The 23668-nt window shown below is 41.6% G+C and overlaps 2 protein-coding genes across 2 annotated transcripts; both read right to left on the bottom strand.

Moving 5' to 3' along the window:
* Window positions 1–873: 873 nt before the first annotated feature.
* LOC105041725 (sphinganine C4-monooxygenase 1) lies at window positions 874–2022 on the bottom strand. Its single transcript, XM_010918732.4, has 2 exons — window positions 1753–2022; window positions 874–1578 (listed from the first exon to the last, which is right to left on the bottom strand). The coding sequence occupies exons 1-2, from the start codon at window positions 1972–1974 to the stop codon at window positions 1039–1041; spliced, it is 762 nt and encodes a 253-aa protein (XP_010917034.1). The 5' UTR covers window positions 1975–2022; the 3' UTR covers window positions 874–1038.
* A 1845-nt stretch (window positions 2023–3867) lies between these two features.
* LOC105041726 (sphinganine C4-monooxygenase 1) lies at window positions 3868–5221 on the bottom strand. Its single transcript, XM_010918733.4, has 2 exons — window positions 4925–5221; window positions 3868–4561 (listed from the first exon to the last, which is right to left on the bottom strand). The coding sequence occupies exons 1-2, from the start codon at window positions 5144–5146 to the stop codon at window positions 4022–4024; spliced, it is 762 nt and encodes a 253-aa protein (XP_010917035.1). The 5' UTR covers window positions 5147–5221; the 3' UTR covers window positions 3868–4021.
* Between the last annotated feature and the right edge of the window lie 18447 nt (window positions 5222–23668).

Raw genomic sequence — 23668 nt, 5'->3', positions numbered from 1 at the left:
CAGCCATGGTTGATTCTTTGTGCCAATCAGAAGTAGGACCTCACCTGTATTGATGGTCATGCAGCGCACCGGTGCTTGTTAGACATCCATTTGCACCTTTATCTAGAGGTGACAATTAATTAAAGCTGAAACGTATACCATATCTGTTGACTAGCTGTTGGAAGGAAAGAAATGCCAAATTATTCCAGCAACAAATACGGATCATCTCCATTAATAGCTGCTGAATCAATTCAATATTTTTATGATTGATCCTTATTTTGTAAGCGGATGGATTTGATTGAGTTTGACGGAGCCTAGATTAAGATCAGAGGCTCTTTTGCTGGCATCAATGATAGATCTTTCACCAACCTCCCTCATCATTGCAACACCCAGACACTTCTCATTTTCCAACTTCAATCTGATGCTGTCCTGTTTCACTGCTCAGTAACCTCGGTTTACTTTATAGATTGTGGTTTGTCGCTTGTTTTTATATCTTCTTAATTATTTAATTTTTTTTTACTCAAAAATTATAATTCTTTTCTGACAACTCTTTCATACTTTTATTGAACTCTTTTAATAAATTTGGGTGGCCGCCCTATTGAACCTCGCCTTAATATCAAAAAAGAAACATGCACCATATCTATGTTCTCTCTCTGTGAGCGCGCGCACACGTCGCCGCCCCCTCTCCATGGTACCAGGCATAGCCAGGCAGTCAGGCCTAAACAAATGCACAAGAGTATCTTATAACATAACCAATTACACTAATTACCCAGTCTATCCGCAGTGAAACTTGCCTCGGTTACTTGTTATGATTGCAATAACTTACATGGAGGGTCCTTGAGGAGAATAGCTTTACCGGTGACAACGGAAACTTGTTGAAATTTTACCTTGTATGTATCATTCTTAAAACTGAATTACTGAATTCACTTGTTACAAAGTAACTGATAAAATGGGTATACAATTCCGCAAAACATCACGTGCAGGAATGAGTTCATTTTACAACATATATATATATATTTTCAAAAAAAAAAAAAAGGAGGATTTCTACACTGATTAGCTCTAGTCTCTGGTTGGCCGGGCTTCGAAACCTCCTTCCTTCCTCTTCTCGAGCGAATATGGCATGTATGTCCCAAGAATTTTGTCCCACATAACAAAGAAGGGCTGCGAGAAGTTGTATTTGCTACCATAAAGCTGATGGTGGACATCATGATATGCACTGTTGTTGCTAAAGAACACATGGAGGATGTTCCCGGGAAGCCACAGTCCACAATGGTCGTCCACAGTCTTGATGGTGGCAAAGGAAAAGAAGAAGATGCCAGTCCGAGGAGTCATGCCAGAGACGAGGAAAGATAGAGCACCGCCGATGGTGTCGAGCAGAAGACCCTCCAATGGGTGGTTGTATAGGGCTCCAAAGGCGTAAGGGACGACGAGGGTGTGGTGCTTGGAGTGGATGTGCTTGTACAGGAACTTGTTGATGTGCATGTATCTGTGCATGAAGTATTGCCATGTGTCAAGAACCACCATGGCAACCAAGAACTGGACTGCAATCACAAGCAGGGAGGGTTGAGGCTTTGCAATCCCATTATCATCACTTATGACCTGCATGATATCCAAATAAAAAAAAAAAAAAAAAATCTTTTAGTACACTAATTTGGCTATTCAATCAACAGCAATGCTAAAAAGTGCAAGTGTGACAAAGTGAACCAGACACCAGCAACTCCTAGCTGGAAATGATGATGATCAAATTAAGGATCACGAGAAGACTGTAATTACAGCGAATAGGAGCAGTGAGACTGCGATTTGAAAAGCCTGCTGAACGAGAACTCCCTTGACAACGGTACGTTTGGAGACAATGTTCTTCACATCTTCCTCAACCTTCGTGTGCAACCGATAATTCTCCAAATCACCTAATATGACGTAGATCCCCGAGTATATCCAATAAACGGCGATTGGAACAAAGGTGCCCAGTGTCTCATCCGATACAGTGAAGGCCATGGGAATGGAAGAAGGAAAATTAAGGAGGAGAGCTACAAAAGAGTTCTGTTATTTAGTTGTGACGCCTTGGTGCAATTGTATGAAGCATTGGAGGAGTTTCGTCTTCGTTATATGGAGCTGGAAGAGCCGTGCGTTCTCGGTCTCGGAAGACGGCGAGCAATGACCGATAAAAAAAATAACGGAGTTTCCGACTTTGGTACTTGGAACGGTATGGCTGTCGATGGTTGAATCGAAACGGAGTCTACAGTCCACGCTACGTTTTCATTTACGTTTACATCTAAAACAAACGTGTTTATGCCGTTCCAAAGGAATTATATGTGGTTGGTAGCCAGGTCTCTCTATTCATCACATTATTCTTGTGGCCTGCACAGCTTCCTGACACTAACCTTAAGGTTAACAAGAGGCCATTAACGGTGACCAAATCAAAGTCTTCCGATCCACTGAACTACTAATTAATAGATTAATTATGTAAAAATCCGGGATAGGGAGTACATTTTCCATCCCTTCCCACACGTAATATCTAGTCCTTGACCAATTAACTGATCCTCGAAGGGCCTACAAATTGATTAGATTCTTTAAAACCTTGACTATTATTAGAATTCAGAACCGCTGCATATGATCAAACACATAGTAGTCATGGCAAGAATCTTTAATTTTGAAGGTAAGGTTGGGATAATTGACCCAGGCAATTCTTATGCGGGTTCGGGAACATTGCATCTTTTGTGCGAAATAATGATTCACCTTTTTCTTGGTGATATGCACCATTGGTTCATGCGATAGCCGTTACGAGATCTGTGCAAACAAATGAGATAGAGTTTGAAGTGCTTTGAGCTCTGTGCGACGTATGGTCTAATGGTTAATGTCGTGAAACAAAAAAAAGGATCAATCTTTCATTCGTGCAGAAGATACAACCCGAACCCTTCTCACACGCTTATTGGGAATCGGACGGCCATGTCATTGACTGGCTCCGTGTTTGGACATATATACCAGAGCCAAGAAGTTCCAGTTGGTTTGGCTTGGATGCTGGGCTTGCTAGTTGGTTCATGCTAGATGTAGTGAACTAAAAAAAATCCATGATGTCCCACTCGTTTCCTTATGAATTTTCTTGTCAGATATGCCGTTAGCATTTTTTATGAAAAAAAAAAAAAAGGATAAGATGCCAGCATGATAGGGTTAGAACTTATTATTATTATTATTTTTTTTTTCAAAAAACCACTAATCATTGTGAATTGTAGCAATTCTCTCTTCGCAATTTCTGAAAGGGAACCGAGTGGGTTTTAAGTGCAGCATGGTGCCATGATACGTAGTTGGTTACAAATTTTTATTTATCAAAATGGAAATGCCACCACCCAGGTTAATTTGAAACTTGAGCCTCACAAGCCAAGAGAAATATATAGCAACCACTTAATCTAAGAAAAAAAAAGACTTTATTTAGTTAAACAAATCTTCCTCGATCGGATGGGAGGCGTGTTTGATTTTCACTTGAATCAGGACTCGAGGAGTCCAACATTGGTAGAACCATGACTTCTAATATATAAAAAGGGATTTGATACCAGATATGCAGACAATACATAACACAATACAATACTCTTTGTTCTCTTTTCTTTTTTCTAGGTCTTACTTTTCTTATGGTTTCAATTCTTTTGTCTGACTTAAGCATTGAAGGGCCTTTGATTGGATCAGTTCCAATAACCTTCTCTTTACCTTCTTTTTATATATAGATCAGCACTTCTTCCTTCTGTGCAGGGCGATCATTTCACTTCATGACATCGTCGGATTGGATTTTGGTGGTAACAGTGTTCCTCCATGGTATCAGGTATAACCAGTAAGTTAACCTAAATAAATGCACAAAAGTTTGACCGCACAAATTTGTTGAAATTTAACCTCATATCATTCTGAAAAATGAATTATTGAATTCACTTGCTATAACTGATAAAATGGGCATACAGTTCTTCAAAACATCACGTACTTGAATGAATTCATTTTACAATATATATGTTTTTCTAAAGAAAAAAAAAAAGGAATATTTCCACGCGGATGATTAGCTCTAGTCTTTGATTGGCCGGGCTTCGAAACCTCCTTCCTTCCTCTTCTCGAGTGAATATGGCATGTATGTCCCAAGAATTTTGTCCCACATAACAAAGAAGGGCTGCGAGAAGTTGTATTTGCTACCATAAAGCTGATGGTGGACGTCATGATATGCACTGTTGTTGCTGAAGAACACATGGAGGATGTTCCCAGGGAGCCATAGTCCGCAATGGTCGTCCACAGTCTTGATAGTGGCAAAAGAGAAGAAGAAGACGCCGGTCCGAGGAGTCATGCCGGAGACAAGGAAAGATAGAGCACCGCCGATGGTGTCGAGCAGAAGACCTTCCAAGGGGTGGTTGTATAGAGCTCCAAAGGCATAGGGGACGACGAGGGTGTGGTGCTTGGAGTGGATGTGCTTGTACAAGAACTTGTTGATGTGCATGTATCTGTGCATGAAGTATTGCCATGTGTCAAGAACCACCATGGCAACCAAGAACTGAACTGCAATCACAAGCAGGGAGGGTTGAGGTTTTGCAATCTCATTGTCATCACTTATGACCTGCAAGTTCAAAGATAAATAATTAAATAAGTTCACTAGGCTATTTAATTCCATGAAACACCGTTAGCAACAGTCTCGATGAATGTATTTTAGGTCTCATGATCCTAACCGGCTTAGGACTGAAAATATTATCTAGTTGGTCTAACATTTGAACCTGACCCAGCTCAATTGATTAACATTTTTGGCCCTACATGGGGATCCAAAACCTGGACCGATAGCCAATCTAGAGGCTTACTATAGCTCATGAGATGGACCAGAACACTTCCAAATAAACTGCCCTGAAACACTATATATGCAGCCCTTCCTAGTAGAAAATAATGATGTTGATAACTATCTAAACATAATAAGTAGAAGAGTAATTACAGTGAATAGAAGGATCGAAACGGCGATCTGAAAAGCCTGCTGAACAAGGACTCCCTTGACGACGGTCCATTTGGAGACGATGTTCTTGACATTTTCTTCGGCCTTCGTGTGCAACCGATAATTCTCTAAATCCCCTAACAACACGTAGATCCCTGAGTATATCCAGTACACTGCGATCGGAACGAAGGTGCCCAATAGCTCATCTGACACTGTGAAGGCCATGGTGGATTATCTGGCTGATAGGAAGAAAATAAAGGAGCTCTAGACGCAAACAAGTTTTGTCAGTTGGTTTTGAGACCTTGGTGCAATTGTGTGAAGCATTGGAGAAGGCTTGGCCTCTTTATATAGATAAAGAACAGGGAGAACCGTAAGGTCTTAGTCACCGAAGACGGCAGAAAATGACAATATAAAATATAAGAATTTCCAACGTCTTGGAAAGAGAGAGGTTTTGAACGGCTGGTCCAAGTCCACATGTAATGCCGTCGCATTAGAATCATTAAATATGGTTGATTGCCAAGGACAAACTATTCCGCTGAATCATGCTTGTGGACCAGTACGCCTCGATAGACTTGGTCAAGAAGCTATCCCGCAGCAGGGGACTTTGTGGGGATAGAAATTTAGAATCTAATGAATCCAAAAGGAAGATCAAAATATCGAATTTTTTTATCACTCAACTATACTTAAGAGGTCCATCAATCGTATCAGATAACTATGAAGGAGTGATGACAGTTAGAACTGGTAAAATATGATCCGATCCGTCAATTCGACCCATGTTCGATCCACCATAAATAGGTTTGGATTTAGGCTAAACGGATTCGGATCATAAACGGATCGATCCGTTTAACCCATTTAATAATTAGGTTAGATATGAATTTTAAATATCTGACCCATTTAATCTATTTAATCCGTTTAATATTTAGATTGGGTTGAGTCAGATAATCCATTTAATTTGTTTAACCTGTTTAACCTATTTCTAACTCATTTAACCCGACCTGTTTAATCTGTTACCCATTTAGGACCCATTTAACCTATTTAAAATCTGTTTAACATATTTCTGACCCATTTAATTTTATCCGTTTAATTTGTTTAATCAATTTAACCTATTTAACCCAATTTGACCTATTTAATAATCGGATTAAATGGGTCGAGTCGAGTTACATATTTAATAAACAGGTCGGGTTCATGTTTGAATTTTTGACCTGTTTAATAAATAGGTCTAGTTTGGGTTGACCATTTTCTGATCCGATCCATTTATGATCCGATCCGTTTATGACTGACCTGATCCGTTTGCCACCCCTAATGGCAGTACTGTGGATGATAGTAGGAGGATTCAGAGGGAGATCTTCTGCTTCTTCAGGGATCGCTGAATAGCGTTGTTGGGAGAGGACTTCCCCATCTTGGGAGCCCAACCAGTGACTTGTATCTCCGAGCAGGAGAATGGTATTCTGACCAGCTCGATGTCTGTTGAGGAGTGCGGGGGGCCCTTTGGTCCCTTTGGGAGGATAAGGCCCTGGGGCCTGAAGGGTTCCCCCCTCTATTCTTCCATTGATACTGACCGATCATTCGTGACGAGGTGGTGCAGCTGGCCTTGCAGTCTAAGAGCATCCCGGTGGAGTGCAAACGGACCTTGATCACCTTTATCCCAATGCAGGCAGACGTCTCAACCCCAGAGTACTTCAGATCGATCAATCTTTATACCACTCTCTACAAGGTGTGTGCTAGAATTTTGATCGGACGCCTGCAGCCATTGATGCCTCGCTTGATCAGCCTAAAGTAGGGTGCCTTTATTGGTGATCGATCTATTACTGACAATGTTCTACTTGTCCAAAAATTTATGCATGATCTTCAGAGAGCTCTTGGTCGCTGCAGCCTAATAGCGATCAAGCTGGATATGGAGCAGGCATATGATCGGATGAGCTGGTCCTTCCCTCATCAGTCGTTCTAGGAGCTGGGCTTCTGGGAGAGGTGGATCGGTTGGATCATGGATTGCATGGAGGCCCCGAGCTTTGCCATTCTTATTAATGGCACCCTGACGGAGTTCTTCCACTCGTCTGTTGGTCTTCGACAAGGTTGCACCCTCTCTTCTCTTACTTGTTTATCTTATGTGTTGATGCTTTATCCAGAGCATTGAGAGCAGCAATTCAAAGATAGGCCCTGGAGCCATATTGGCCTGCCCCTGAAGCCCATTCGCTCTCGCACCTTCTCTTTGCAGATGGCTGCCTTCTTATTGGATGTGCCTCAACCCAGACTGCGGAGTGCCTTGTTTCTATTATCGAGGCTTACTGTCAAGCATCTAGGCAGATGGTGAATATTCAAAAGTCTACTATCATCTTCAATCCCAGGATGAAGTCCCAGGTGAGGCTGGTGATTAAGGAGCGTTTGGGGATCTAAGAGTAGTCAGGAAGCCTGTGCTACATCGGAGTCTCGATCATGGGCTGTCGCCTGCGGAGAGCGGAGTGCAGATCCATAGAGCAGTGGATCCAAGAGCATCTGTAGGGATGGCAGGCTATTGCCGTATCTTTGATAGGCAGGACAATGCTGGTGAGATCGATGTTGAGCTTCCGGTGTATCTCTTGGCCATTCGTGCTGATTTCGTGTCTCAACGATCTGGAGCAGCAGTTCTGCAGCTTCTCACGGGGCTCCGACCAGGATCGGCATCGGGTCCACCTACTTTCCTAGGAGGTGGTTTGTCAGTCGATGAGAGATGGAGGTCTCGAGATCCAATCCCTGCTGGCAAGAGGGAAGGCTCTGATTGTCAGGCATGCAGTCAGATTTTTGATTCAGTCGGACTATTTATGGAGTAGGGTGATGAAGGCTCGCTACAGAGAGTGGCACCAGGGTGCCCCCATCCAGACTGTGTGGGGTTGCTCCTTTATCTGGAGGGAGATTTGTGCCTGAGGATCAAATATTATGGAGCGGGTCAGATGTTTAATTGGGGATGGGCGCTCAGTGGAGGTGGTCCAGGATGTCTAGATTTTGACACTTTCTCTCTCCCACTGGCCGACCTTCTTCAGTAGTGAGGTGAGTGACGATTTGTGGGTTTGTGACCTCATTACTGAAGATGGCGTGTGTTGGAGAGTGCAGGAGATCACTCAATTTTTTGGCGACCCTCTTGCTGATTGGATCCTTGCCATTCCGAATCCTATGCACTCCAGTCAGGACATTAGAGTAGGGGTCATTCTTGTTGCCTGAGGGTTCCCCTTAGGGACATCTCCCTGATGTGCAGCCTAGCACCGATCAGGAGGATTGAGGCTACGTGGATTTGGAGAGTTGCTGCTCATCCGAGGGTGAGGCTCTTTCTTTGAAAACTTATTTGGAACCATCTTTCGATGTGGATACTTCTCAGGGACAGGGGCATGAAGATCCTGACCTCATGTTCGATCTGCAATTTGGAGGATGAGTCAGTTGAACATGCCATTCTGAGTTGCCCTAGGGCGAGGTTTATCTGGAGATAGGCAGGTGGCCACCCTTGGGAGTCAAGTATGGATTCATGGTTGGTCTCTTTCCTTGATCTCATCTGCCAGAGTGTCACTGACAAGACTACTACTGCAAGTGATCAGATGGCCTATATCACCTACCAAATTTGGCTGTCCAGGAATAGCCTGATCTTTGAGGGCGATGCTGTTCCTGCTCATTAGGTTTTGAAGAGAGCTATCTACCTTGCTGTAGAGTACATCTAGCTTGACATTGCTACACCATTCCTCAGCACCCTCGACTCTTGAAGCTCCCTTGCTATCCCGACAGTGACCCATAGGGTTTTATCTATCTCCTGGGAGCCTCCTCCCTCGGAGTTTGTTAAGGTGAATTTTGATGGCAGTGTCAGAGACGAGAGGGATGGTGCATGCTTCATCATTCACAATCCTGATGCTTGACTTTTGGCTACTGGTGCCTCCTACCTTGTCGAGTCTTCCATTCTGGAAGCGGAGCTTCATGCCGTCTGGGCGGGCATCACTTTCGCCAGGTAGTAGTTTCAGATGGACAGGATCTGCATTGAGGATGATTTTGCTATCTAGATCTGTCAAGACGGGTCAGTCTGCCTCGACCTATCCCGATCCACCCCGACCCACCTCTAAACAGGCCGGGGCGGACGGACCCGTTTAACTGATGGGTTGGAAAAATTTCAACCCGATCCAACCCACCATAGACTGCGGGTTAAATGGGCCAATCCATCAAAATTAAAAAAAAAATATAAATAATAATATAAACTGAATTTCATATTTAATTAAGCTCAAATCAACCTATCAAAGTCTCACATCTTAATTCTTAGAGTCATAAAATGAAATTGTCAAATTTAAACTAAATACTTAGTACAACCCAAACTTAAAAGATTTTAAGTTTCAATTTTTAAACTAATTTAGAGGTAAATCAAAGTCCCAAAAAATTATCCTCCATATCATTATTGTGATTTTCATCATTCAATTCTTCATCTTCTTCATCAATTATCTCTTCAATAATTAGAATCTTTTTTTGAATTATATATATATATATAAATAAAAAGAGATGGGTCAGCCCGTCCCGACCCGTCGATCCAAATGGGGTAGGTCATTTGACCCACTTTTAAATGGATTGCTAAAATATAAATCCAACCTGCCTCATTTACATGGCGGGATGGGCCAACCCGATGGGTCCAACCCAAATTGACAGCTCTACTGCTACCATCATCTCTTGGATCCAAGGAGGGGTGAAGTACCTGGAGGCTCATCCACTCATCAGGGATGTCTGGACTACTCTCAGTCAGACTGCTGTGGTCCAGGTGCAGTATGTCTACCTAGAGGCAAATGCTGCTACAGACTGGGTTGTAGCTTTCGTGACAGAGTATTCTGACAACTGGATCTGGAGATAGAGTGATGTTTATCTTTTGACCCTGTGAGATCTTTTGTACCTTGATCTTTTGGGTTGCTCTCACATCAGAGTGGTGTGACCATCTGTTTGTATTCTAAAAAGAAAAAAAAAAAGAAGCTATTCGTACAAATGAAATCAACAATGGGGTGGGTGTTGGTAAGGCCTAATGTACGCATGCAAGCAGTGTAAACGAGCTCAACTTAATTAATTTTAGGTTGAACTCTTTTTTTTTTTGGTAGAAATCTGCATGTAATACATTTTAAAACCACTCATTTTTTTTTAACTTTTGCTATTCAAGATTCTCATAACAACAATTTGCCATTCAAGGTTTTTACAACAACCAAGACACTGGTTTATCTATTTGTGTTAATGGACATGCATCATATGATATTTCTTTTTGACAAAAAAAACCATCCTTTCTGCTTGATTGATATTATTGTAGACCTGTACTTCAGCTTTGGCCTCGGCCTAAACAGTCTCGTTACCACTAAGCAAGCTATTGTTAAGATACAAGAGATGGCATTTGTTGGATTGAACAGACACGATGATCGTCTAGTATAATTTATTGGATTAGTAGTAGGTCTTCCTCCTCGGTCTAATCCCTTTTTACCTCGACGAATGATCTACTTCAAGCCGGTCAATTTTAGATAGCAAGATCCTACGTTCTTAGACTTTGGTGACCTACTAGGTCAGCTATAGCCAAGGAAGACATACTAGGTCAGTCCTTGCTGAACTATTACAACTGTCTAACAGACTCCTTCAAATCTGAAAAATCCAAATAAGATAGAACTCCTTTGTGATTGAATCTCTCATAAAAAGGAAACTCTTTCTCTGAATCTATCCATCTGATAAATCCAAAAAATCATCAGGACTCTGAGTTGAATACGTCTCAAACTCCTCTCCTATAAATTAAAAGCTCTAGGACCCTCCAAAGGTATGCAATCAATCGACTTCTAATTCTCTTTTCTCATAGTTCTTTATCTCCTAACTTGAGCATCGGAGGGTTTACATCGGAGCCAACTCCTCGGTGTGGACTTATTTTGTAGATGGTCAGTCGAAGCTTTAGTAGCAGGTCTACATCAGCCACAGCTACTTCGACGTCTGACCTCAAGTGGGGAGGTTGGCAGCAATATTTGGCACTAGAGAAAGGATCCTCTTCTACTAGTCTTGAGATCCTACATCAAAGCTAGTCCTGAGGTCCTATTTCGAGAAAAAGCTTATCACCAGTCGCCAATCACCATGAGGATGCACAGAGGAGTATCAAACACATCACAGTGTTCCAATGGTCGGTAGGCCAACAGTGTTCTGTCAATCAATGAAATACCACCAGCACAAGAGAATCCTCCGTCTATCTCATCAGCAGCACCAGTAGTACCCCCAACACCGATCATCTCCCATAACCAATATAATAGCCTTGTCTAGCAAGTACAGGCCCTATCAGCTGCAATGTGGGGGATGCAACAAAATATGGAGCATCTCCTCGCCGAAGAAGATGCACGGCCAGCATGAGGAAGATCGCCAAATCGGCTCCCTTGCAGCCTAAGGGTAGGGACTAGTCGTCATAGCTGACCTCTGAGTCCTCCTCATCGCCGTCATAGGTCTCCTACCCCTATCTCAAGAAGGGATTTGACCCCAGGCCATGCTTCTCCTCGATGCCAACAAACTAGAGAAGATGAGATGGAAAAGAAACTTTGAAAAATGCAACAATAGCTAGATGCACTTTGGACATCGAAGCAGTCAAAAGATGACCTGGGATTCAACGTCGATCCACCTTTCACTCAGAGGTTGATGGATGAACCCTTTCCACCTCGATTTAAAATGCCTCAAATGAAATCCTACAATGGAATAGCTGACCTGGTGGATCATTTGGAGAACTTCCATACTTTGATGCTTTTATAAAGAGCCAGCGACGTAACTTTTTGCCGAGCATTTCTTTCTACTTTAAGAAAGGCAGCTTGTCACTGGTACTCCAACCTACAGCCGAGCTCTATAGATTCATTCCACTAGTTGAGCGAACTCTTTGTTGGACACTTCATTAGTAGTTGCTGACAATGACGTAATTCAAATTTTTTAGTCAGTATTAAGCAGAAAGAGAATGAATCACTTAGAAATTACATAAGTCGGTTCAACGCTGCTACCCTAGAGGTGCGAAATCTAGATCTGTCTATGGCCATGACTACATTGAAGGCTGGACTTCAGCAGAATGACCTCCTTTATTCTCTTAATTTAAATTATCCAAAAGATTTTTCTAAAATGTTGGAGTGTGCTGAGAATTATGCTTAGGCCGATGAAGCTTGGGATCAGCAAGAAAAATATCTTGATTGGGCATCTCATCAAAGCTCCAGACAAGAAGAAAAGAAAGACTCTCGATGAGTGTAGCATCGACGTCCTGAACCTAAACCTCATCATTCTCGGACCCCACCTTGTAACAACAGACCTAGATCTCCTGCATCACCTCGTCGATCTAAGTCCCCTCTCGGGAGATTTTATTATTTCACTCCACTGAATATCCCTCGATCTCAGATCTTAATAGAGATAGAGCGACAAAAAGATGTACATTCTTTGAGGAAGATGGTTACCCCAGCTCACAAGAGAGATTTGAGGAAGTATTGCAGATATCATATTGATCACGGACATGACATTGAAGAATACCAACAGCTTAGGGAGGAGATTGAGGCGTTAATTCGATGTGAATGCCTTTATCGATATATTGACGAACGACAAATCTTGAGAAATCTGTGTGACGAACCTCCTCGATAAGAGAACCCCCACAGAGATCAACCAATTGCAGGAGAGATTCATATGATCTCCAGGGGATAGCTCGATCGACGCACCCCAAGTCCTATCTGAGCTAAAAATAAGGAGGCGAAGAAGCTGAAGGTTGGCGATGAGGTCACTTTCTCAGATGCCGATCTGGATGGAATAAAATATCTCCACGATGATCCTATCATTGTTTCTTTAAATATTGCTAATTATGATGTACGTTGAGCCCTAATTGATAATGAAAGTTCAGTTGATGTTTTGTTTTATGACGCTTTTGTTCGTATGAACTTAAATTTTGAACTGCTGATGAAAAGGATCATCCCACTGATCGAATTCTTGTATACTACGGTCTCAGTGGAAGAAAACATCCTGTTAATTATTATAGCCAAACAAACTCCAAAACAAACGGTTGCACAAATAAACTATTTTATCATAAAAAATCCATCTGTGTATAACGTTATATTAGGTCGATTTGGACTCAACGCACTTAAAGCTATAGTGCCGACCTATCATCTAATGGTGAAGTTTCTAACTCCAGAAGGGGTCGGTGAGCTTCGAGAGAATTAGCGGCTCACGTAGGAATGTTATATGGCAACCCTGTGAGGAGCAGCACTTACGAAATAGTCGGTGGATGAGCTAGGTGTACAGGATGATAAACTGAACAAAGAGGACAATCAGTAGATGATTTGATATCAGTATCCATTGGTGAAGATCCAAATAAAGTGGTCCAAGTTGGCTCAAACTTATGTGAAGAAGATCATCTGCATCTCATCTCTTTTCTACAGGCAAACGTTGATGTATTGCTTAGTCGGCTTCAGACATACCAGGAGTGGATCCAGAGATCATGGTACATTGGCTCAATGTGGATCCAAAATATCATTCGGTCAGGTAGAAGAAGCATCCTTTTGCCCCTGATCGATAAAAGACCATACAAAAAAAGGTGGACAAACTTTTAAAAGCTGGATTCATACGAGAAGTATATTACTCAGAATGGTTAACCAACATTGTCCTCATCCCAAAATCAAATGAAAAGTGGCGTGCATGCATTGACTACACCAATTTTAATAAGGCGCGTCCTAAGGGCAGTTATCCCTTATCTCGTATTGATCAGTTGGTGGATGCGACCTCCGAATATCTGCTTCTTTCATTGATGGATGCATTCATGGATCAATCAGATCTGGATGGCCCTAGAGGATGAGGAAAAAACTATCTTTATCATTGACCAAGGTCTTTTTTTGTTACAGAGTTATGCTATTCGGTCTCAAAAATGCAGGCACAACCTACCAACGACTTGTCAACAAAATCTTCAAGACACAAATAGGTCAGAACATGGAGATATATATCGATGATATGCTCGTCAAGAGCTGGATTGTCGAATATTTTATTGACGACCTTGAGCAATTAGTAACATCACGACGGCAATTTCGAATGAAGCTCAATCCCAACAAGTGTACATTTGGGGTCACTGTCGGCAAATTCCTTGATTTTATGATGTCTCAATGAGGAATCGAGGCAAATCCAAAGAAGTTCGAGCTCTCCAAAAAATGAAGCCGTCGAGGATGACTAAAAAAGTGCAGCGCCTGACTGGTAGGATTGCAGCTTTGAACATGTTCCTTTCTAGGTCGGTTGAAAGGAGCCTACCTATCTTTAAAGCTATCAAACAGGCAAAAAACTTTCAATGGTCAGAGAAATGCCAAGCTACCTTCAAAGATCTAAAAAAATACCTTAGCTCACCCCTACTTCTTAGTAAGCCTAAACCTTGGAAAGTGTTATACTTGTATCTTGTTGTCTCTCTAGCTGCAATCAGTTTTGTCCTTGTCCATCAAGAAGCTAAGGTGCAAAAATCGATTTACTACATCAGTTGGATACTCCATGATGCTGAGACAAGGCATACAAAGCTCGAGAAGGTGGCTTATGCTCTCGTGATATCGTTCAAAAAGTTGCGACTATACTTTCAAGCTCATACTATTGCCGTCCTCACACCATAAGATCAGTACTCCATCGGCTGGAGACCTCGGGATGATTAGCCAAATAGATCATTGAGTTGGGTGAATTTGACATTAAGTACCTACCTCGACCATCCATCAAAGCTCAGGCCTTGGCTAATTTCATCTTAGAATGCACTATCCCGGATGAAGAGCAGAATACTGAAAAAAATTCTCTCACCAACCGATGAACGCTGGATTCTCCATGTAGATGGATCCTCGAACACCATAGGCACGGGAGCAGGATTGATTCTAACCAGTCCAAATGGAGTGGCCACAGAATACGTCTTGCACTTTGAGTTATTCACCTCTAATAATGAAGCTGAATATGAAGCACTAGTGATGGGACTGAGGATGGCAAAAGATCTAGGAGTGAAGCACCTTAGAGTTCTTAGCGACTCATAACTCATCATCAGTCAGGTGCAGGAAGAATATGAAGCTCGAGAGCTGAACATGATGAAGTACTTACAGAAGGTCAAAGATCTTACCTCCAGCTTCGACATAATGAATATATTGTAGATACCATGGGCAAAAAATATGCGGGCTAACCTACTTTCGAAGCTAGCAATAGTGGGTGCGATTGACCTAAAAAGGATCTTATATCTCGAAACTCTTGAAAAGTCGAGCATTGAGGAGCATGAAGTGATGCAAACCGATCTTGAGCTAAGCTGGATAGATCCCATATTATGTTATTTATAAGATGGAACATTGCCTACTGATCGAGATGGAGCTAAGAAGTTGAAATATCTTGCCCAATATCTCATCTATGATGGAAAGTTGTATAAGAAGTCATATACCCTACCTTTGCTTCGGTGTCTTTGTCCCTCAAAAGTTGAGTACGCTCTATGAAAAGTTCATGAGGGGATCTGCATAATCACTTGGGAGGTAAGGCCTTTGCTCATAAAATACAGCGACAGGGGTACTTTTGGCCGACCATCCAGCAAGATGCTGCCGACCTAGTGAACAGGTGTCACCAATGCCAAAAAACTTCAAACATTCAGCACCGACCTTCTACCCCTTTGGCTCCAATTACAACTCCTTGGCCTTTTGCTCAATGGGGATGGGACATCCTTGGACCCTTTCCAATGGCGACAGCACAGAGAAAATTTCTACTCGTCGTAATTGATTACTTCATCAAGTGGGTAGATACGGAAGCTCTAGTGACTATCACTTCGATAAAGATTTGTGACTTCATATAAAAATTAATCATCTATCAATTCAGCTTGCTACGAGCGATTATCACCAATAATGGATGATAGTTTGATAATCCGAAGTTCAAAAAATTCTATAATTGATTGGACATCAACCACAGGCTGACTTTTGTAGCTCGTCCTCAGAGTAATGGCAAAGCTAAGGTGACGAATAGGATCTTGCTACAGGGATTGAAAGCTCGACTCGGTCAGATAAAGGGATTGTGGGTTGAAGAGCTATATTATGTGCTATGGGAGTATCGAACGACTCAACGTCTTTCAATAAAAAAAACCTCTTTCAAGCTGGCCTTCGACATTGAAACTGTAATACCACTTGAGATCGGCTTGCCAATGCTGTGGATGGAAGAATTTGATGCAGACGATAACTCCTTGGGACTGAGGGTGAATCTAGACTTACTAGAAGAAACATGTGAGCGAACGTGAATCTGGATAGCTAACTATCAATAGAGGTAGCTCGATATTACAACTCTCAGATTAAAAAAAAAATCTTTCTTGGTAGGACAGTTAGTTCTTCATCGAGCTAAGGTTTCTCGTCCAACGAAGCAGTTGAAGCTTACACCAAATTGGGAAGGTTCTTACCGTATTGCTGAAATAGTCTGATTAGGAGTTTACCGACTCAGACAGCTAGATAGAACTCCGATTCCTAAAACTTGAAAAACAGATAATTTACATATCTACCACCCTTGAACTATAATGATTTGCTATTTTTGAATCGAATAATAAATTATTTTTTTATTTTATTGAACTATGTGTTCTTTTGAAAAATACATGCTCTTCGCCCACAGACGAAATGTGGAATGTTTGCCATGCAGATGTCCGAAACATGCAGTCCTCGACTACGGTCGAAGAACGAAATGTATTCTCCATCAACACAAACACATCGTCCTCGGCTATGATCGAAGAACACAACGTGTTCTCCATCAACACAAACACGAAGAATGCAATGTGTTCTCTATCAACACAAATATGCGGTCCTCAGCTGTGATTGAGGAATGGAATGTGTTCTCCATCAATACAAACATACAGTCCTCGACTATGGTCGAGGAATGAAATGTGTTCTCCATCAACACAAACATGTGGTCCTTAACTATGATAGAAGAATGGAACATGTTCACCATCAACACAAATATGCGGTCCTCGACTATGGCCGAGGAATGGAACGTGTTCTCGATCAACACAAATATACAATCCTCGGCTATAGTTGAGGAACAGAACGTGTTCTCTATCAACACAAACATGTGGTCCTCGGCTATGATCGAAGAATGTAACGTGTTCTCTATCAACACAACATGCAGTCCTTGGCTATAATCGAAGAATGCAACATGTTCACCATTAACTTAAATGGAAGGTCCTTGGCTACGATTAAGGAACGGAATGCATTTTTCAACTTAAATCGGGAGAATCACCTACAACTAACAAGTGCTATCCCAAAGAACTTAATGAAGATCGATAATTAATCTCAATAATTAGCCAGGTAAAGAAAATATTTTCATTGAAAAAAAAATTTACAAGTAAAGATTGGTTCATTACAAAATACCTTGATGATAATCGAGGTTACAAAATGGGATCGATCAAAGAAACTTGGATATGCCCGAGCTGGGATATAAAAAAATCAAAGCAAAAACAAAAAACTTAAGACCTGGAGGCAAGTGGATCTTCAACTTCAGCTCGATCAGAAAGAACGATAACAGCTAGAAGTGGGACTGAAACCACCTCCTCGACTCTCCAATCCTCTTGCTTCAGGCTGAAGAGATCTTCAACCTGCAGACCTTCATCTCCGCCCTCACCGGCCTCCTCCTCCTCATCCGACTCCAATAGGTTGAGGTCGAAATCCAAAGCCATCTTCTTGACCTTCTCTTTAAGGTCGACGATGCCTTGTGCATATGAAGCCACTCCGAAGTCTACTTTGACATCGCAGAACTCAGCCGAAGATTTGAAGGCCTCAACCACGATGACCTTAGTGGCCTTCAGCTCATCTTTGTACTTTTTCTTCTCGATCGATAATCAAGCTTCAGATTTGACTCGAGCTTTAGAAAGCTTGAATTCTTGTCGCTTTATTTTCTCCTCCAGTGACTTAGCCTTCTCTTCGGCCTTAAGCTTTGCCAGTTGGGCATCATCTGCCCTTCTGCTAGCTAGATCGATCTTTTCCTCAGCCTCCCTTGAGATGCGTTAAGCTTCACACATCACCTCAGTATAGTAGTCTATATGATGGGCGAGCTAAAAAAATAATTAGGGACAAATATCGAGATCGATAATGATCAAGCAACATGGAGAAGATCGTCGCTTACAGGACTGGGCAACTCGAAAGTTGTTTATGCCCGTCCTGGTGTCTTGAGCCTCGATGCCCGAGGAAGCCCCCACTGGAGCAGAAAATCCGACCTGTAGATCGACCGATCGTGAAGACGTCTTCACAAAAATTTGGGGTCTGCGTGAACTCCTCTGCGATGAAGATGCAAAAGGTCAGGAGGTAGGCTCCCCTGGAGCATTTAATTATAGCGGCACCATTGCCCTTGTTGGTGCTGACGACTCCCTCCTCGGAGTACTGCTCGGCCTCGAGGAGCCCTCAGCCACGGGCTAAGCAAGAATGGCCTTGGTATGGCCGCGCTTTGGAGCTGGGGCCATGCTTGTTTTTTTTTCTCTTCATTGCCCGATGAAGAGCCTCGATGTCCTTGGGGTCTGTTTCTACATGACATACGAAGTTAGTAAAAAATGCAAAAAATGATGAGCTAAAAAAGATAATAAAAAGCAACTCACTCTTTGGGTCGGCTAGACGTAACCTGGCCCTAAACAAAGTATCCTCGGTAAGAAACTCAGTTAGTGAAGGAGAAGTCTGACTGAAGGTCCGCTTTAACACCTCCTCCTCGACGTCAGACAAAATTGGAGCCCTAACTACGGACCTATAGGGGTCAACCCCATGATGTGCAGAAGTCCCAGGGTTGCTCAGTTGAGATGAAGAAAAAATGCGCCTTCTAGTTGTGAACTTAGGAAGGAGCACTTTGGAAGAGATGATGTCCCCATCGAGGAGAAACATACCACCACCCCTTCTCTGTGGGATGCTCCTTTAATGTGAAGGAGGCCCGAAGAAGATAGGAGGTTGGCTCGACCCCGAGGAGAAAGCAATGAGTGAAAAAGCCTATGATTTGGCACCATGAGTTCGTCATGATACTACAGAAACTTATTTTATATAATTTAAGAAATTTCACTATGAGGTAGTGGAAGGGCAACCAAACTTTAACCTTCAGAGCTTCCTTATATAGACCAACCCGGCCTGGATGAGGAAGAGCTATTCTTTCATCCGAAATAGCAACCTCCAGTTTATACTCAGAAGAAATGTGGTGTTTTAATTTGAGGATTTCTAATTCCTCGGAGGTAAGAACAGAATCTATCCTGTATGAATCGAAGTCCGAAATCTCAGGTCTTCCTGAAGGACTAGCTATGTCAGATTCAGGGCCTATATTTCTAGTGTTATCCCCCGAGCTTAATGTCTTAGGGGTAACGCTCCTAACGTTGTCGCCCGAGCTTGATGCCTCAGGCCCGCACTTCTAAAACCATCACCTATGCTTTAGGTATTGGTACAAAAATTAGACTCACTCATGACTAAAAGAAAGAGGGACTGACCTAAAAGTGAAGTGGCCAAGCTAAAAAGGGATGAAGAACAGAGGAAGACCAACTAGCTCGGCTTTATCCGAGCAAGTTTGCAGAATCACCATAGTGCTAGAGTTCTCCTTTGAACAGTAGAAGCAGTGAAAAAAGAAGTTATTGTGGCCCTATTTATAGACCCTCAGAATGGCTCCGATCTATTGATAATTTACCTATCCTGATCGATGTTCGACAAGTGTTGCCTGATGATTGATCGAAGCAAGGCTCCCGTGGATCCGAAGAATCGACGCTCCAGATTCAAAGATGGTTCACCTCAGTCATTCGATTCTTGACGCGTGTCCTCGATGAACAATAATCCTCTCAGCCTTAACCTCGGATTAAGTACTCTCTTTGGTCGACCAATTTGCAGCTTGACCTTGAGAGTGGGGGGCATCTGTTGTAGATCTGCATCTCGACCTCGGCCTAAATAATCTCGTCACCACTGAGCAAGTTATAGCTAAGATACAGGAGATGGCATTTGTTGGATTGAACAGACATGATGATCGCCTAGTGTAATTTATTGGATTAGCAGTAGATCTTGTTCCTCGACCTTATCTCTTTTTTCCTTGATGAACGATGTACTTCAAGCTGATCAACTTTAGATAGCAAGATTTTACATTCTTCGACTTTGGCGACCTACTAGGTCGGCTGTAGCCGAAAAAGACCTACTAGGTCGGTCCTTGCTGAACTATTATATCTGTCTAACAGACTCTTCCAAATCTAGAAAGTCCAGATAAGGTAGAACTCCTTTGTGATCTAATTTCTCATAAAAAAAAAAACTTCTCCTCCGAATCTATCCATCTGATAAATCTGAAAATCATCAGGACTCCGAGTCGAATACATCTCAAACTCTTCTCTTATAAATTAAAGGCTTTAGGACCCTCCAAAGGTATGTAATCAATCGACTTCTAATTCTCTCTTCTTATGATTCTCTATCTCTTGACTTGAGCGTCAGAGCATCTACACTGGAGCCAACCCCCTGGTGTGGACTTGTTTTGCAGGTGGTCGATTGAAGCTTCAGCAACGGATCTACATCGGCCACAGCTACTTCGGTGCCCGACCTTAGGTGGGGAGGTCGGCAGCAATAGAAATAATTCAAGGTATTAGTTGATGAAATATCAAATGTAACAAGATTTTTCTACCTTTTAATTAAAATATTAAATATATTACTAATGAATAAATTTTATAGTTATATTTTGACATTCCTATTTCAGAGCCGAGTTTTTAATATTTTGGTTCTTTCATATTCATTATTTTTGAATTCTTCTCACTTTCCAACTTAGGCCAATATAAAATCAGATCTTTACTCATCTTGGTCTGGAACACTGAGGGGGTATTTGGTTGAGGTAATTAAGGCTTGGAATGAGAATCAGAATGAATGACTCTCATTCTAACTATTTGGTTGGAGAGAGTCCCATTCTAATTCTCATTTTAGAGAGGAATGAGAATGATCCATTTCTTTCGTGATCGAATCCGGACTCATCCCAACAAAGTCAAAATCTCATTCTAGTGGAATGAGATGAAAAAAAATATCTGTCGGCGAAGAAGAGAGGCCCCACAGCACAGGCGAGGCTCCCTTGGAGGTCTCGGATCTCTGCAAGCTCCGACGTGGATGGGGCTGCCTGGGCGGCGGCGGCAATATGGGTGGGAAGGGACAGGACGAGCTTAGAGACAGAGAGGGCAATGGCGAGCAGGGAGGAGAGGGTGTGGGTGGAGTCGGAGAGGAGGGTGGGGGACGGCGACATGGGAGGGGCGAGGGAGGATGAGACGACAAGGGATTTGGAGGGCGGGGAGAGGTGGAGATGGAGGGAGTTGGGAGGGGGAAGGCAATGGGGGAGGCCTAGTAGAGATGGGGCAGAGGTGAGAGGTATGGGTGGGAGGAAGGCAGTGGGATTAGGGTTGGGGTTTCGGAGCGAGACAATGATGGAGGAGACGATGATTGCCATGGCTAGGGTTTGAAGGTCGAGGACGCCTACGGCCAAGAAAGTGAGAGAGAAACAGGGAGCTTCTCCGAGATGGGGTGGGGGATAGTGGATCGATCGAGATTTTATTTAGAATGGAATTGCTTCTAGGGCAAGGGATTAACGAATAAATAAAAATTATATTTAATTTTTATTTAATATCAATTTTTAAAAATTTTAGTTAAGAATAAAAATAAAATTTGAGTTGGCTTCGATTTCTATCTTTGTATGAACCAAACAACAGCAATGGGAATCATCCATTCCGATTTCGATTCCAATCACCAACCAAACACTTCGGATGATTTGGTCATTCTGATTTTGATTCCAATTCATTCCCATTCTGATTTTGATTTTGATTTCAATTGCGAACCAAACACCCCCTGAGATTAGTAAATGACAAAATATCATCTTTTTTAAAACTTTGCATCATTTTTTTAGTAATATATAATTGAACATGATGAGCTCCCATGGTAGTTAGGGGTAAGCAAAAAAATTCAAAAAACTGATTAACCGATCCGAAACTGAAAAATCTGTCCAAAAAATATGGTTAACTGAACCGTCGGTTTCGGTTTGGATTGTTTAAGAAAATTTCAGTTTCGATTCGGGTTCGCTTTTTTCTTTAAAAAAATAATAGTTAACCAAACCGATCATTATATATATATATATATATATAAAACATATGAAAAATATGATTCATATATAATATGTAGTTGAGTTGGTTATTTTTGTTAAGGATAACTGATAGACCCAGGATTCGAATTATAAATTTATATTTTTATTTCTTTATATTTTTTGATTTAAAAACCTAAAAAATCCTTAGCCGCACTTTTTTATTTTTTTTCATTCTTAACCCTAACTTTTTATTCTTCTTTTTTTTGTTCTTCCCCCACCATCGTGCTCTTCTTCTTTTTCTCCGTCCCTCAATGCCAAACTTCTCCATCCTTTACAGCTGAGCTTTTGTTTTTCCCCTACCGCCACCATTCTTCTTCTTCTCCGCTATCACTTTAATTATTTTTTAGTTTTATTTTTTAATATTTTTTTTGATTATGTTATTTTTCAAAATAATATCTATCAAGAAGATTGCTCTTTTCTTTGTTTTATTAAAATTTGACAAACCCATATTTTGTTTTTCAGACGCTCTTCTTCTCCGTTCCTTACTGCCAAAATCTTGATCGAGCTGATCTGTTTTTATATATAGATGAAAAAAATTGATTAACTGATTAATCGATCTGTTTAATACGATTAATCGATCATCGATTAATCGTATTAAATAGATCGGTGACAGTTTATGATTTGAAAAAATCGATGAGTTCGGTTCGGATTAAAAATTTGAAGAATGATTCGGTTAACCGAATCATGCTCACCCTTGACAGTAGTCACATGCATGATAAGGGAAGCTTTCGAGATAACTTAACCGTCATGAGTCAGCAAGGTTCGATTCAAGCTAAACAATCGGATTAGCTCAAGCAATCATTTTGTGGTAGAATCAAATTCCAGGTTAGATAGCAGCCGTGTCTGACCCAGTTTGGCCAGCTGAGGTTCAAATCTTGCAGGTCCCGATCCACACGCACAACCCACCGTGGACAAAATATTATTTTGGTGTTTGCATCAGCTTGACATTGACCGATTTTTTTATGACTTTGACACCATTAGCATCCGTGCAACCGGCTACGTACGGTCAGCTTTGGGCTTATCGGAGCCGTCTTCCCTGCGGAAGTGCTGACCACTACCATGGACCAGACTAAGATCTCACGAGTCATCTGGACCCGGACCGGGTCCTTGACTCGTTCTCTTCCACCGTACCTGGCCTTCGCACGCCTTCGCAACTCCACTTCACATTAGATTTCGGTAGGCTTAATATTGGACGCAACGGGTAGGTTCAAATGGATTAGACACAAACATCTACCAAGTTAAGTGAAATTTTAGTTCATAGCCATTATAATAGAATTGAAGACCTTCTGTTATTTAAATGTAGTTTTGAGTATATATATAGATCATGGATATTTAAATCTTATCTGTTATTCAGCCTTCATCTTATAAGAGGCTAAGAGACATTATATAATGGTAATAGCAGTCATTAATTACTTGATGTTCTACCAGTTTGCTATTTTTTTAAACAATTATGAACTCTAAAATAACAGAAAAATATTGATTTTCCCCACTGTAGATAGTGGTTGTGTAAACAGTACTCTTAGTATTCAGTTATCAGCCATTGTTTCCTGTTAAAATATTAGTTATTACATTATTTATAATTATTTCGTTTCCAACAAAATGCGAAAAGTGGATGCACCAAAAGATAACATCAGTTATTTCTATTATGGAAAGAAGAAAGTGGTCAAAGGG

This window comes from Elaeis guineensis, chromosome 3 (genome assembly GCF_000442705.2).
Source record: "Elaeis guineensis isolate ETL-2024a chromosome 3, EG11, whole genome shotgun sequence".
NCBI classification, from domain to species: domain Eukaryota; kingdom Viridiplantae; phylum Streptophyta; class Magnoliopsida; order Arecales; family Arecaceae; genus Elaeis; species Elaeis guineensis.
This window is presented reverse-complemented; position numbering and strand designations above follow the sequence as displayed.

Excerpts from the sequence above, each read along its gene's own strand:
- LOC105041725 (XM_010918732.4), bottom strand. The coding sequence starts at position 1,974 with ATGGCCTTCACTGTATCGGATGAGACACTGGGCACCTTTGTTCCAATC. Across the intron at positions 1,579-1,752 it reads TCTCACTGCTCCTATTCGCT|GTCATAAGTGATGATAATGG; the intron begins GTAATTACAGTC and ends GATATCATGCAG.
- LOC105041726 (XM_010918733.4), bottom strand. The coding sequence starts at position 5,146 with ATGGCCTTCACAGTGTCAGATGAGCTATTGGGCACCTTCGTTCCGATC. Across the intron at positions 4,562-4,924 it reads TTTCGATCCTTCTATTCACT|GTCATAAGTGATGACAATGA; the intron begins GTAATTACTCTT and ends TTGAACTTGCAG.